Here is a 14351-nt window from a genome sequence, read left to right on the forward strand (position 1 = left end):
TCATAGTGATATTCATGAGGTTTGGGGGGGAAAGTTTCTAAAAAGTTTTCAAACGTTCTTAAAAGTTGACCAAAGTTCAATAAAAGTTTTCAGAATCTGTAAGAGCAAAAAGGGGAAGGTTTCCAGAGTTCATTGAGTTCCTGAACTGTGATGCCATCTTGACTATAGATCCCATCTCGTCAAGGACCAGGATAGCCCATTGGTGTCCCTCCCAAGGGGTGGGACACTCCTTGGGAACTTGCTGTGGTCGCCCAAGGGTGACCACAGCAAGTTCCCCAGGTCAACAGGCTCTCAGGCATCAATGAGACGGCGGCAGCAACGTTGGGGCAGCGGGGAGCCAGCTGGGCTCCATGTTGAGTTTTTGGGGTGCAAAAAGATTATTCCTGGGGTGGAGGGGTTAGTAGAGCAAAAGTGAGATAGCCATTAGTCTTAAAATTAGCTTAGGAGAAGAATGGCACTGATTTTGGAACGATCGGTTGACCTGCGGATACAGGGACCCGATGGGTTTCCATATCCGCGGTTCAGAGGGACGCAGTTTCGGCTTCCCTGGGACACAAGAATCGCATCCTGAGTGGGCCAGCAGCTACCTGTGGCCCAGGAGAGAAAGAGTTCATGCGGAAGAAAGTTTGGAGGCAGTAAAGGACACAAAGTAGCACTATGGAGAAGAAAAAATTACAATTAATTGATACTTTATTGGGGGATTTGTTACAATGTTAGATAAAGGGGGGGAAACCAAGGCAAAAAAGAGTCTTTGGTTGACGCAGCTGCTGTGGCCACTTTCCCATTGAGGTTGGCCCAAGCGGGCAACAGAGAACTGTGGAACTCCCTGCTGCAGGTAAGATGAGCTTGAAGGCAGAGAGTTCTGGGTTGTTCCTTCTCAGTGAGGGCCCAAGTTTGTCCATGCCTGATCTACACGGTAGAATGAATATAGTTTGGCCCCACTTTAGCTGCCATGGCTCATTGCTTCAGATATGTATTTTGCTGGGAGACAAGGCAAAAGGTCTTGGGAAACTACACCATTCGTTCTACAGTGGAGATGCATCTTGTCTGTGACTCACAACAAGAGGATTGTGCCTTTTCTGCCTCCTTCATTCTTGCAAACCAACCTCTGGAGGGGAAAGACTTCTCTTTCTGTTTCCAACAGCAGCCCATAAACAGCCATTCCTCCCACCCTAGATTGCACCAGTGAGTCATGAGCCTTTCCAGATACAGGCCGTCCCAGAGTTACAAACATCTGACTTACAAATGACTTCTGAGGCAACAGGAAGTGAGAGGAAGGGAAAAAAGGATGACCCAAACAATTACCGTCCGGTCAGCCTCACGTCGATACCAGGCAAGATTCTGGAAAGGATTGTGAAGGAAGCGGTCTGCAAACACTTAGAAACAAATTCAGTCATTGCTAATAGTCAACACGAATTTATCAAAAACAAGTCATGCCAGACTCATCTGATCTCTTTTTTCGATAGAGTTACAAGCTGGGTAGATGCGGGGAATGATGCCGTGGATGGAGCGTACCTGGATTTCAGGAAGGCCTTCTTTGACAAGGTCCCCCATGACCTTCTGGCAAGGAAACTAGTCCAATGTGGGCGAGGCAAAACTACGGTGAGGTGGGTCTGGAATTGGTTAAGTGGACAAACCCAGAGGGTGATTCTCCCCAAGGCTTCCTCTTCATCCTGGAAAGAAGTGACGAGTGGAGTGCCACAAGCAGGGTTCCGTCCTGGGCCCGGTCCTATTCAACATCTTCATTCATGGGCTAGAAGGCAGGATCATCAAGTTTGCAGACGACACCAAATTGGGAGGGAGAGCCAAGACTCCAGAGGACACAAGCAGGATTCAAAACGATCTTGACAGATTAGAGAGATGAATGGCCAAAACTAACAAAATGAAGTTCAACAGTGACAAATGCAAGATACTCCACTTTGGCAGGAAAAACGAAATGCAAAGATACAGAATGGGGGACAATGCCTGGCTCGAGAGCAGTTCGTGTGAAAAAGATCTTGGAGTCCTCGTGGACAACAAGTTGAACATGAGCCAGGAATGTGATGTGGCGGCAAAAAAAGCCAATGGGATTTTGGCCTGCATCAAGAGGAGCCTAGTGTCTAGATCTAGGGAAGTAATGCTCCCCATGCTCTATTCCGCTTTGGTTAGACCACACCTGGAATATTGTGTCCAATTCTGGGCACCACAATTCAAGAGAGAGATTGACAAGCTGGAATGTGTCCAGAGGAGGGCGACTAAAATGATCAAGGGTCTGGAGAACAAGCCCTATGAGGAGCGGCTTAGGGAACTGGGCATGTTTAGCCTGAAGAAGAGAAGGCTGAGAGGAGATATGATAGCCATGTATAAATATGTGAGAGGAAGCCACAGGGAGGAGGAGGGAGCAAGCTTGGAGACTAGGACGCAATGGAACAATGGCTTCAAACTACAAGAGAGGAGATTCCATCTGAACATGAGGAAGAACTTCCTGACTGTGAGAGCCGTTCAGCAGTGGAACTCTCTGCCCCGGAGTGTGGTGGAGACTCCTTCTTTGGAAGCTTTTAAACAGAGGCTGGATGGCCATCTGTCAGGGGTGATTTGAATGCAATATTCCTGCGTCTTGGCAGAAGGGGGTTGGACTGGATGGCCCACCAGGTCTCTTCCAACTCTTTGATTCTAGGATTCTATGATCCAGTCCAACCCCATTCTGCCAAGAAGCAGAAAAAATGCATTCAAAGCACCCCTGACAGATGGCCATCTAGCCTCTGTTTAAAAGCTTCCAAAGAGAGAGCTTCCACCACACTCCGGGGCAGAGAGTTCCACTGCTGAACGGCTCTCACAGTCAGGAAGTTCTTTCTCATGTTCTTGTAGTTTGAAGCCATTGCTCCATTGTGTCCTAGTCTCCAGGGCAGCAGAAAACAAGCTTGCTCCCTCCTCCCTATAACTTCCCCTCACTTCTTGACATCATGTCTCCTCTCAGCCTTCTCTTCTTCAGGCTAAACATGCCCAGCTCCTTAAGCGGCTCCTCATAGGGCTTGTTCTCTAGACCCTTGATCATTTTTGTCGCCTTAGTGAATATGAAGCAATGAGTTCAAATGATAGGAAAAGAGGTTCCAGGTAAACATTAGGAAGAACTTCCTGATGCTAAGAACTGCTCAACATTGGAGTCTACTTCCCTGGAGATTTTTAAGCAGAGGCTGCAAGTCAGGGGTGCTTTGATTGTGCATGGCACAAAGGGGTTCGACTAAATGACCCTTGGATGTCCCTTCCAATGATAGGGTGCTAAGCAGATTGTTGTTCCAAAACTTTGGCAAACTTTGACAAAAGCGAAAGCTCTTCCTCTTTGCCTTCTTCCTCTGCCTGGTCTTCTTCTCTTCACTCTGGAGCAATGTCCTGCCAATAGCAGAGGAGTCTCTTTGGGTTTGGGGGCCTCCCAAGGGGGCAGCCCAGCCCAAAAGCCCCGTCCCGGGCCGAAGAGGCGGGGCTTGGGACAAGATGGACACTCTCCCTAGCGAATAGCAGCCTGGCCAAAGCCTTGAGGAGGGCGGGGCTGCCTTTTTTCCGGGGCTGGCAATTAAAATAAGGAAGGAAGGAGGAAAGCGGGCCTCGAAGGCAAGAAACAGGCAAAGTCCTCTCATGGGGTTGCAGCTCTCAGCGTTGGGCTGGACTAGATGACCTCGAGGGGTCCCTTTCCGGCAAACAAGACAGCTTGAATCCCCGCCTCCTGCTCAAAGCACCGACCCACCTTCAGGCGGAAGGAGAAAGCCAGCCTTTAGCTGCAGCCAACGCCCTGACCCGCAGGTGGCAAGGCAGCGTTCACACGTGACGCGGTCCTGACACGGGTTTGCCGGAGAGCACACTTCCTCGGAGCTTGTCGGAATAAGTAAGTTCTCCAACACTTTTCGAAACTGCTTTTAAGCCTTACTGAACCCGAATAGGGCTGAAATCCCTATTAGTGTTAGACATAGTGGATTGTAATCTATGAGTATTGATCTATGTGCTTGGAATGGGGTTGTGTGGATGTGGATTGGGTTGTGGCCCAACTCAAGCCTTGGACATCTTCATTTCTCCCTCTTAGATTTTACATAAGGGTTGAATGATGGAGTGACTGACCCAGATTGGTGTTTCTGTTTTCTTTTAAGGCAGTGTTTCTCAACCTGGGGGGGTCCCAAGGGGGTGTCACAGGGGTCACCAAAGAAACATCAGAAAACAGTATTTTCATGATCATGGGCATTCTGTGTGGGAAGTTTGGCCCAATTCTATTGTCAGTGGAGTTCAGAATGCTCTTTGATTGTAGGTGAACTATAAATCCCAGTAACTGCAACTCTCAAATGTCAAGGTCTATTTTCCCCAAACTCCACCAGTGTTCACATTTGGGCATATTGAGTATTTGTGCCAAGTTTGATCAAGATCCCTCATTGTTTGAGTTCATAGTGATCTCTGGATGTAGGTGAACTACAACTCCCAAACTCAAGGTCAATGCCCACCAAAGCCTTTCAGTATTTTCTATTGGTCAAGGGCATTCTGCGTGCCAAGTTTAGCCCAATTCTATCGTTGGTGGAGTTCAGAATACTCTTTGATTGTAGGTGAACTATAAATCCCAGCAACTACAACTCCCAAAAGTCCATGTCTATTTTCCCCAAATTCCACCAGTGTTCACATTAGGGCATATTGAATATTTGTGCCAAGTTTGGTCCAGATCCATCATTGTTTGAGTCCACAGTGCTCTCTGGATGTAGGTGAACTACAACTCCCAAACTCAAGGTCAATGCCCACCAAACCCTTCTAATATTTTCTGTTCATCATGGGAAGTCTGTGTGCTTGGTTCAATTCTGTAATTGGTGGAGTTCAGAATGCTCTTTGATTGTAGGTGAACTATAAATCCCAGCAACTACAACTCCCAAATGACAAAATCAAACCCCCTTAGTATTCAAATTTGGGTATATTGGGTATTTGTGTCAAATTTGGTCCAGTGAATGAAAATACATCCTGCATATCAGATATTTACATTACGATCCATAACAGTAGCAAAACTACAGTTATGAAGTAGCAACAAAAATAACACAATCCCACAACATGAGGGACTGTGTTAAGTTGTTGCGGCATTAGGAGGGTTGAGAAACACTGTTTTAAGGCAATGGACACAGTTCACCTCTTTGAGAAGCTTTAGCTTTAGCAATGGGTGGACTGGATGACCTCTAGGGGACCCTTTTTCATTCTCTGGCTCTGCAGAGTGAATGCAGTTTGATATCCGTTGACCACACCTGGAATCACACTGTGTCCAATTCTGGGCACCACAATTGAAGGGAGATGTTGACTTTAAGCTGGAATGTGTCCAAAGGAGGGCGACACAAAGGATCAAGGGTTTGGAGAACAAGCCCCATGAGGAGCGGCTTAATGTTGATTCTAAACTGGAATGTGTCCAGGGAAGGGCGACCCAAAGGATCAAGGGTCTGGAGAACAAACCCTATGAGCAGCGTCTTAATGTTGACTCTAAGCTGGAATGTGTCCAGAGGAGGGTGACTCAAAGGATCAAGGGTCTGGAGAACAAGCCCTATGAGGAGCGGCTTAAAGAGCGGTGGCAAAAAAAAGCCAACGGGATTTTGGCCTACATCAATAGGAAAATAGTGTCTAGATCCAGGGAAGTCCTACTCCCCATGCTCTATTCCGCTTTGGTTAGACCGCACCTGGAATATTGTGTCCAATTCTGGGCACCACAATTCAAGAGATATTGGCAAGCTGGAATGTGTCCAGAGGAGGGGGACTAAAATGATCAAAGGTCTGGAGAACAAGCCCTATGAGGAGCGGCTTAAAGACTCAATTTTTAAATAGCCATGATGTGTAATTCTGTTTTAATGTTTATAATGTCCAGAGGAGGGCGGCTCAAATGATCAAGGGTCTGGAGAACAAGCCCTATGAGGAGCGGCTTAAAGAACTGGGCATGTTTAGCCTGAAGAAGAGAAGGCTGAGAGGGGATATGATAGCCATGTATAAATGCATGAGAGGAAGTCCTAGGGAGGAGGGAGCAAGCTTGTTTTCTGCTTCCCTGGAGACTAGGATGCGGAACAATGGCTTCAAACTACAAGAAAGGAGATTCCATCTAAACATTAGGAAGAACTTCCTGTGAGAGCTGTTCAGCAGTGGAACTCTCTGCCCCGGAGTGTGGTGGAGGCTCCTTCTTTGGAGGCTTTTAAACAGAGGCTGGATGGCCATCTGTCAGGGGTGCTTTGAATGCAATGTCCCTGCATTTTGGCAGAATGAGATTGGACTGGATGCCCCAGGAGGTCTCTTCCAATTCTAGGATTCTATGAACTGCTAATACTCAATGCTATGGAGTCCTGGGAGTTGTCGTTTGGAGAGGCACCAATACTCTTTGGACCTTGCAGAACTACATCTACCAGAGCATTAACCATTCAACTGCATTCTTTCTTCAGTGCAAGATGCGTTTGTGTTTCTTGATTCTATCTTGATTAAATGAGCTAATAATAATAATAATAATAATAATAATAATAATAATAATAATATCTTGATTCAATGAGCTTTTACTATTATTATTATTATTATTACTAATATTATTGATGCTTTGCATTGCAATCTCTTGCTAGGAGTCAATGTGACCTCATTGAAAAGTTACATCCAAGAAGACTTATTTGGATAAGCCATACTGCACACATTGTTCAGCTGCATCTACACTGTGGCTTAAAGACTCGATTTTTAAAGTGCCCATGATGTGTAATTCTGTTTTAATGTTTATAATGTCCAGAGGAGGGTGACTCAAATGATCAAGGGTCTGGAGAACAAGCCCTATGAGGAGCGGCTTAAAGAACTGGGCATGTTTAGCCTGCAGAAGAGAAGGCCGAGAGGAGACATGATAGCCATGTATAAATTCGGTTTTGGCACCACCTTAACTTCCATGGCTTACTAGTGGGGTTGCAGTTTGGTGAGGCAGAGAAGTCTTTGCAAGACCTTGCAAAACTACAACTCCCGGCATTCCATAGCATTGAACCCTGGCAGTAAAAATGTCATCAAACTGCATTAATTCTGCAGTGTAGACGCAGCTCGGTTCCAAACCAGGTTGAAATTTGGTTTCACCTCCAATGACCTTGGATGGGCGCTTTCTAGCCTGAGGGTTGCATTCCTTTTTGCATTTCCTGAGTCTGCAACTCTTCTTCTTTCTCCTCCTCCTCCTCCTTTTGAAATAACATGAAAGAAGCCATGAGGGGATATTATTATTATTATTATTATTATTATTGCCTTTATTTGTATCCTTTTGCAATTGCATGAGTGAAGCTAAAGCTATGAGCTGATATAATTATTATTATTATTACTGAACTTTATTTTTATCCCTTTGCAATTTCATCAATGAAGCTATGAGCGGATATTATATTATTTTTATTAATTAACTTTATTGTATCCTTTTGCAATTGCATGAGTAAAGCTATGAGTGGATATTATTATTATTATTATTATTATTATTATTAGTTGACTACTTGTATCCTTTGCAATTGCAAGAGTGAAACTATGAGCAGATATTCTATCGTTAATTGTCTTTATTTATATCCTTGTGCAATTGCATGAGTGAAGCTATGAGCAGATATTCTATTATTATTATTATTATTATTATTATTGCCTTTATTTGTATCCTTGTGCAACTGCATGAGTTAAGCTATCAGTAGATATTATTATTATTCCTCATTGCCTTTATTTGTATCCTTTTGCAATTGCATGAGTGATGCTATGAGCTGATATTATTATTATTATTATTATTATTATTGATGAACTTTATTTTTATCCCTTTGCAATTTCATGAATGAAGCTATGAGCAGATATTATACACTATTATTATTATTAATTGACTTTATTGTATCCTTTTGCAATTGCATGAGTAAAGCTATGAGTGGATATTATTATTATTATTATTTAGTTGAATACTTGTATCCTTTGCAATTGCAAAAGTGAAACTAAGAGCAGATATTCTATTATTAATTGCCTTTATTTGTATCCTTGTGCAATTGCATGAGTGAAGCTATCAGTAGATATTATTATTATTATTATCTTTCTTTGTATCCCTTTGCAATTTCAGGAATGAAACTATGAGCAGATATTATATTATTATTATTATTATTAATTGACTTTATTGTATCCTTTTGCAATTGCATGAGTAAAGCTATGAGTGGGTATTATTATTATTATTATTATTATTAGTTGACTACTTGTATCCTTTGCAATTGCAAGAGTGAAACTATGAGCATATATTCTATTATTAATTGTCTTTATTTGTATCCTTGGGAAATTACATTAATGAAGCTATAATCGGATATTCTATTACTACTATTAATTGCCTTTATTTATATCCTTTTGCAATTGCATGAGTGAAGCTATCAGCAGATATTATATTAATATTATTAATTGCCTTTATTTATATCCTTGTGCAATTGCATGAGTGAAGTTATCAGTGGATATTTTATTATTATTATTATTATTATTATTATTATTATTATTATTATACATTGCCTTTATTTGTATCCTTTTGCAATTGCATAAATGAAGCTATGAGCAGATATATTATTATTATTATTATTATTATTAATTGAATTTCCTTTATTTGTATCCATTTGCAATTGCAGAAGTAGAACCATGAGTGGATTTATTATTATTATTATTATTATTATTATTAATTGAATTGCCTTTATTTATATCCTTTTGCAATTGCAAGAGTAGAGCCATGAGTGGATATATTATTATTATTATTATTATTATTATTAATATTAATTGAATTGTCTTTATTTGTATCCTTTTACAATTGCAAGAGTGGAGCTATGAGAGGATAATATATTATTATTATTATTATTATTATTAATTGCTTTTATTTTTATTGTTTTGCAATTCCATGAGTGAAGCTATGAGCAACTACTATATCAATTGACTTTATTTTTATCCTACCTTTTGGAGGAAATTTAATCAAGAAAGGCATTTTTTTAAATTTGGGATGCAGTGTCCTTATAGGGAGTTGTGTAATATTTATTTGTAGCTATAAATCGCTCCCATAATTTGGAAATAAACTCTATTTAAAAGCCTTCTTCACTGTCAATTTCTCGCTCGTGTTGTGACCATGTTCGAAGGTGGCACAATTTTCAGATTACAAAAGAAAACAGAATCTGGTTGGCATTTGGCAAATATTACCATAAGGCAGAAGGGAAAAGGCATGTTGCAACCTGTGTAGTATTTATTTTAAAGCATAAATAAACTGGTCTTTTGCAAAAGGAAAACCAAAAGGGCTTAAGGAAGGACGAAATAGAATCCTAGAATCAAAGAGTTGGAAGAGACCTCCTGGGCCATCCAGTCCAACCCCATTCTGCCAAGAAGCAGGAATATTGCATTCAAAGCGCCCCTGACAGATGGCCATCCAGCCTCTGTTTAAAAGCTTCCAAAGAAGGAGCCTCCACCACACTCCGGGGCAGAGAGTTCCACTGCTGAAAAGGCAAGAGTTTTACAAAATTTACTTTTTGGAATCTCTCAGAAATTGCTTCATCATCATAATTGCATTATTATTATTAGTAGTAGTAGTAGTAGTAGTAGTAGTAGTAGTAGTATTGGGTTGCTGTTTTTCGGGCTGTATGGCCATGTTCCAAGTCGCTTCCGACAACTCCCAAATGTCAAGATCTATTTCCCCCAAACTCCACCAGTGTGCATATTTGGGCATATTGAGTATTCATGCCAAGTTTGGTCCAGATCCATCAATGTTTGAGTCCACAGTGCTGTCTGGATGTAGGTGAACCACAACTCCCAAACTCAAGGTCAATGCCCAACAAACCCTTCTTTTGGTCAAGGGCATTCTGTGCCAAGTTTGGTCCAATTATATCGTTGGTGGAGTTCAGAATACTCCTTATTGTAGGTGAACTATAAATCCCAGTAACTATAACTCTCAAAAGTCAAGGTCTATTTTCCTCAAACTCCACCAGTGTTCACATTTGGGTGTATTGAGTATTAGTGCCAAGTTTGGTCAAGATCCCTCATTGTTTGACTCCATAGGTGAACTACAACTCCCAAACTCATGATCAAAGCCCAGTACTTTCTCTTGGACTTGGGAGTTCTATGTGCCAAATTCGGCTTGATTCTTTTGTTGGTGGAGTTCAGAATGCTCTTTGATTATAGGTTAACTATAAATCCCAGCAACTACAACTCCCAAATGACAAAATGAATCCCCCCCCCAACCCCATCAATTTTCAAATTTGGGCATATTGGCTATTTGTGCCAAATTTGGTCCAGTGAATGAGAATACATCCTGCATATCAGATATTTACATTACGATTCATAACAGTAGCAAAATTACGGTTACGAAGTACCAATGGAAATCATGTTATGGTTGGGGGTCACCAACCCATGAGGAACTGCATTAAGGGGTCACGGCATTAGGAAGGTTGAGAACCACTGCTCCAGAAGGTCAAACTCCTCCTTTGCCACCTGAGCTCTCCTTCATCCAATCCCATCTCAGAGAAGGTGGAGAAAGGCAGAGGGAGGGGCACCAAGTCTTCTTGTTTCCTGGTGACCAGTGCCCATTCGGCATCTGTCGTTATCACTGTGGTCAGTCCCTGTGCCTGGTGTCTCCCTGCAGCCATGTCTCGTCCACTGACCGACCAGGAGAAGCGCAAGCAGATCAGCATCCGGGGCATCGTGGGCGTGGAGAACGTGGCGGAGCTGAAGAAGGGCTTCAACCGGCACCTACACTTCACGCTGGTCAAGGACCGCAATGTGGCCACCCCCCGGGACTACTACTTCGCCCTGGCCCACACCGTGCGTGACCACCTGGTGGGACGATGGATCCGCACCCAGCAGTACTACTACGAGAAGGACCCCAAGGTGAGCACCCATTGTGGGGGGGTGGGCAATGGACTCATTCTGGCTCAAATGGTGACCTTTGGGGGGGGGGGAGTGAAAGGGTGATATTTTGCAGTTGAAATGGAGATCTTTCAGTGGCTGAAAGGGTGGCCTTTTGGGTATTGAAGCAATGCACTTTTGGAGTTGAAACTGACCTTTTGTACCTGAAAGGTTCATCTCTTTGAGGCAAAAATGGTGGACCTGTTGGAGGCTGAAAGGGTGAACTTCAGGGGACTGAAACAGTGACTTTTCATAGCTAAAAGGTTGGTCTCTTTGAGGCTGAAATGGTGGACCTATTGGAGGCTAAAAGGGGACTGAAACTGTGACCTTTTGCAGCTGAAAAGGTGACCTTTAATGGTTGAAACAGTGGGCTTTGGGGGCTGAAACAGTGACCTTTTGCAGCTGAAAGGTTGGTCTCTAAAGCTGAAATGGTGGACCTGTTAGAGGCCAAAAGGGTAAAATTTAGGGGACTGAAACAGTGACTTTTCATAGTTGAAAGATTGGTCTCTTTGAGGCTGTTGGAGGCTAAAAGGGGGACTGAAATGGTGATGTTTTTGCAGCTGAAAAGGTGACCTTTTCTGGCTGAAACAGTGGACTTTTGGGGCTGAAATGGTGATCTTTTGCAGCTGAAGGGTTGGTCTCTTTGAGGCAAAAATGGTGGACTTCTTGGAGGCTGAAAGGGTGAACTTTGGGGGGCTGAAATAGTGACTTTTTGTAGTTAAAAGGTCTGTCTCTGAGGCTGAAATGGTGGACCTGTTGGAGGCTAAAACGGGGACTGAAATGGTGATTTTTGCAGCTGAAATGGTGACATTTTCTGGCTGAAACAGTGGGCTTTTGGGGCTGAAACGGTGACCTTTTGCAGCCGAAAGGTTGGTCTCTTTGAAGTTGAAATGGTGGACCTGTTGGAGGCTGAAAGGATGAACTTCAACGGACTGAAGTGGTGACCTTTTTCAGCTGAAAGGTCTGTCTCTCAGGCTGAAATGGTGGACCTGTTGGACGCTAAAAGGGGGACTGAAAAGGTGACCTTTTCTTGCTGAAACAATGACCTTTTGCAGCTGGAAAGGGGGCTTTTGTGGGGTTGAAAGGGTAACCTTTTTGGGACTGAAAGTGTCTCCATTTGGGGTCTTACAGTGCTTCCCCCATGTGGTCAAGTTGGGGGGGTTCTCTTCCAATTCTAGGATTTAGTGCTCCCTTGGGTGCTCCAGAAGCTTGAACTCCTCCTTTGCATTCCATAGCATTATTATTATTACTACTACTACTACTACTATTTGAAACACAAGATGAGTCCACAGCAGACACTCTGCTGGCTGTTGAATTGGATCACACATCGGACACTTCCCAAGTGTCTAGGACTGTGTGATGTATCGGCGAATAATGCATGCAGATCCCAGTAAGGTGGCCTTCTGCAGCTGGCAGATGATAATTTTGTCAGCACCAATTGTGTTTAAGTGCAGGCCGAGGTCTTTAGGCACTGTACCCAGTATGCCGATTACCACTGGGACCACCTTAACTGGCTTGTGCCAGAGTCTTTGCAGTTTGATCTTTAAATCCTCATATCGTGTCTTCTTCTTCTTCCTCTTCTTCCTCTTCTTCCTCTTCTTCTTCTTCTTCTTCTTCTTCTTCTTCGTATTGGAGCCCCCAGTGGCGTAGTGGGTTAAACCACTGAGCTGCTAAACTTGTTGACCAAAAGGTCACAGGTTCAAAGGTGAGCTCCTGCTGTTAGCCCCAGCTTCAGCCATCCTAGCACTTCGAAAACATGCAAATATGAGTAGATCAATAGGTACCGCTCCGGTGGGAAGGTAACGGCACTCCATGCAGTCATGCTGGCCACATGACCTTGGAGGTGTCTATGGACAACGCCGTCACTTCGGCTTAGAAATGGAGATGAGCACCACAATAGACCCCAAAGCGGCTTAACTTAAAAGTGTTAGCACTCAATTTAAACTATACCAATATGCAAGCATTAAAACAGGATTAAATATAAACAGCATTTTAAAATTCCCAGTCAAAAACTATTAAAATATATTCAGAATTAAAAACCAAAGTTAAAACTATGATAAAGTGAGGTCAAACGTGCACTCATTCTGTAGTGTAGATGCACCCAAAGCCAGCATGACTACAGTGGAATCTAGGAATTGTCACACCCCAAAAATGTGAAGGCAACATTTTCACTCTTTACTATTTGGGATTTGCAGGTATAATTGCCTTTGGAGGTGGAAGTTCCACATTCATTATAGTTAATGAAATAATTCCATCTAGCAACAATTCCCAGCTTTAAGTCACCATAAAAATTAGCAACAAATCTCCAAGGCTAAGTTTCCTTTCGGCATTAAAACTTGCAGAATCTAACAGCCAATATGGGGTGCGTCTACAATATTGAATGAATGCAACTGCCCAACACATTGGCTGCCATGACTCAATGCTATAAAATCTGTAAGCTGTAATTTTACAAGAGTCTCCTTTGTGGAGAGAAAGAGTGGATTATAAGCACACATAATAATAATAATAATAATAATAATAATAATAATAATAATAAAATACCCGTGGCCCTCTCTGCAAGAGAGTACTATTGCCTCTCCAAACTGTAAGTCCTACCATTCCATAGCATTGAACTATGGCAGTTTAAGTAGTGTCGAACTGCATTTATTCGACAGTGTAGATCAGTGTTTCTCAACCTGGGGGTTGGGACCCCTAAGGGGGTCGCCAAGGGGGTGCCAGAGGGGTCACCAAAGACCATCAGAAAACACAGTATTTTCTGTTGGTCATGGGGGTTCTGTGTGGGAAGTTTGGCCCAATTCTATCGTCGGTGGGGTTCAGAATGCTTTTTGATTGTAGGTGAACTATAAATCCCAGCAACTGTACTCCGAAATGTCAAGCTCTATTTTCCCCAAGCTCCACCAGTGTTCAGATTTGGGCACATTGAGTATTTGTGCCAAGTTTGGTCCAGAACCATCATTGTTTGAGTTCACAGTGCTCTCTGGATGTAAGTGAACTACAACTCCAAAACCCAAGGTCAATGTCAACCAAATCCTTCCACTATTTTCTGTTGGTCATGAGAGTTCAGAATGATCTTTGGTGGAGTTCAGAGTGCTCTTTGATTGTAGGTGAACTATAAATCCCAGCAACTACAACTCCCAAGTGACAAAATGAATCCCCCCAACCTCACCAGTATTCAGATTTGGGTATATTGGATATTTGTGCCAAATTTGGTACAGTTCATGAAGATACATCCTGCATATCAGATATTTACATTACAATTCATAACAGTTGCAAAATTACAGTTATGAAGTAGCAACAAAAATAATTTTCTGGTTGAGGGTCACCACAACTTGAGGAACTGAATTAAGGGGTTGCGGCATTGGGAAGGTTGAGAAACCCTGGTGTAGATGCACCCCATTTTGACAAGTGTGGGAGTTTTGCAGAACCCTTCACTCTGCATGATGAATCACTCTGTGGAAATCTTCCACCCGCTCCAAACTAATCTGTGTTCTTGAGTT

At 42.8% G+C, this 14351-nt stretch overlaps 1 protein-coding gene across 2 annotated transcripts in view; it reads left to right on the forward strand.

Moving 5' to 3' along the window:
* Positions 1–3553: 3553 nt before the first annotated feature.
* PYGL (glycogen phosphorylase L) overlaps positions 3554–14351 on the forward strand; it is an 89360-nt gene continuing 78562 nt past the window's right edge. Inside the window, exons 1-2 of one of the 2 annotated variants that reach the window (XM_060753120.2) lie at positions 3554–3859; positions 10592–10836. In XM_060753120.2, the coding sequence (XP_060609103.1) occupies positions 10594–10836 (243 nt within the window). In that variant the 5' untranslated portion in view covers positions 3554–3859; positions 10592–10593. The remainder of the gene's footprint in view (positions 3860–10591; positions 10837–14351) is intronic. The other variant, XM_067463122.1, reaches the window with a different exon arrangement.

Source organism: Anolis sagrei, chromosome 1, assembly GCF_037176765.1.
Source record: "Anolis sagrei isolate rAnoSag1 chromosome 1, rAnoSag1.mat, whole genome shotgun sequence".
Taxonomy (NCBI): domain Eukaryota; kingdom Metazoa; phylum Chordata; class Lepidosauria; order Squamata; family Dactyloidae; genus Anolis; species Anolis sagrei.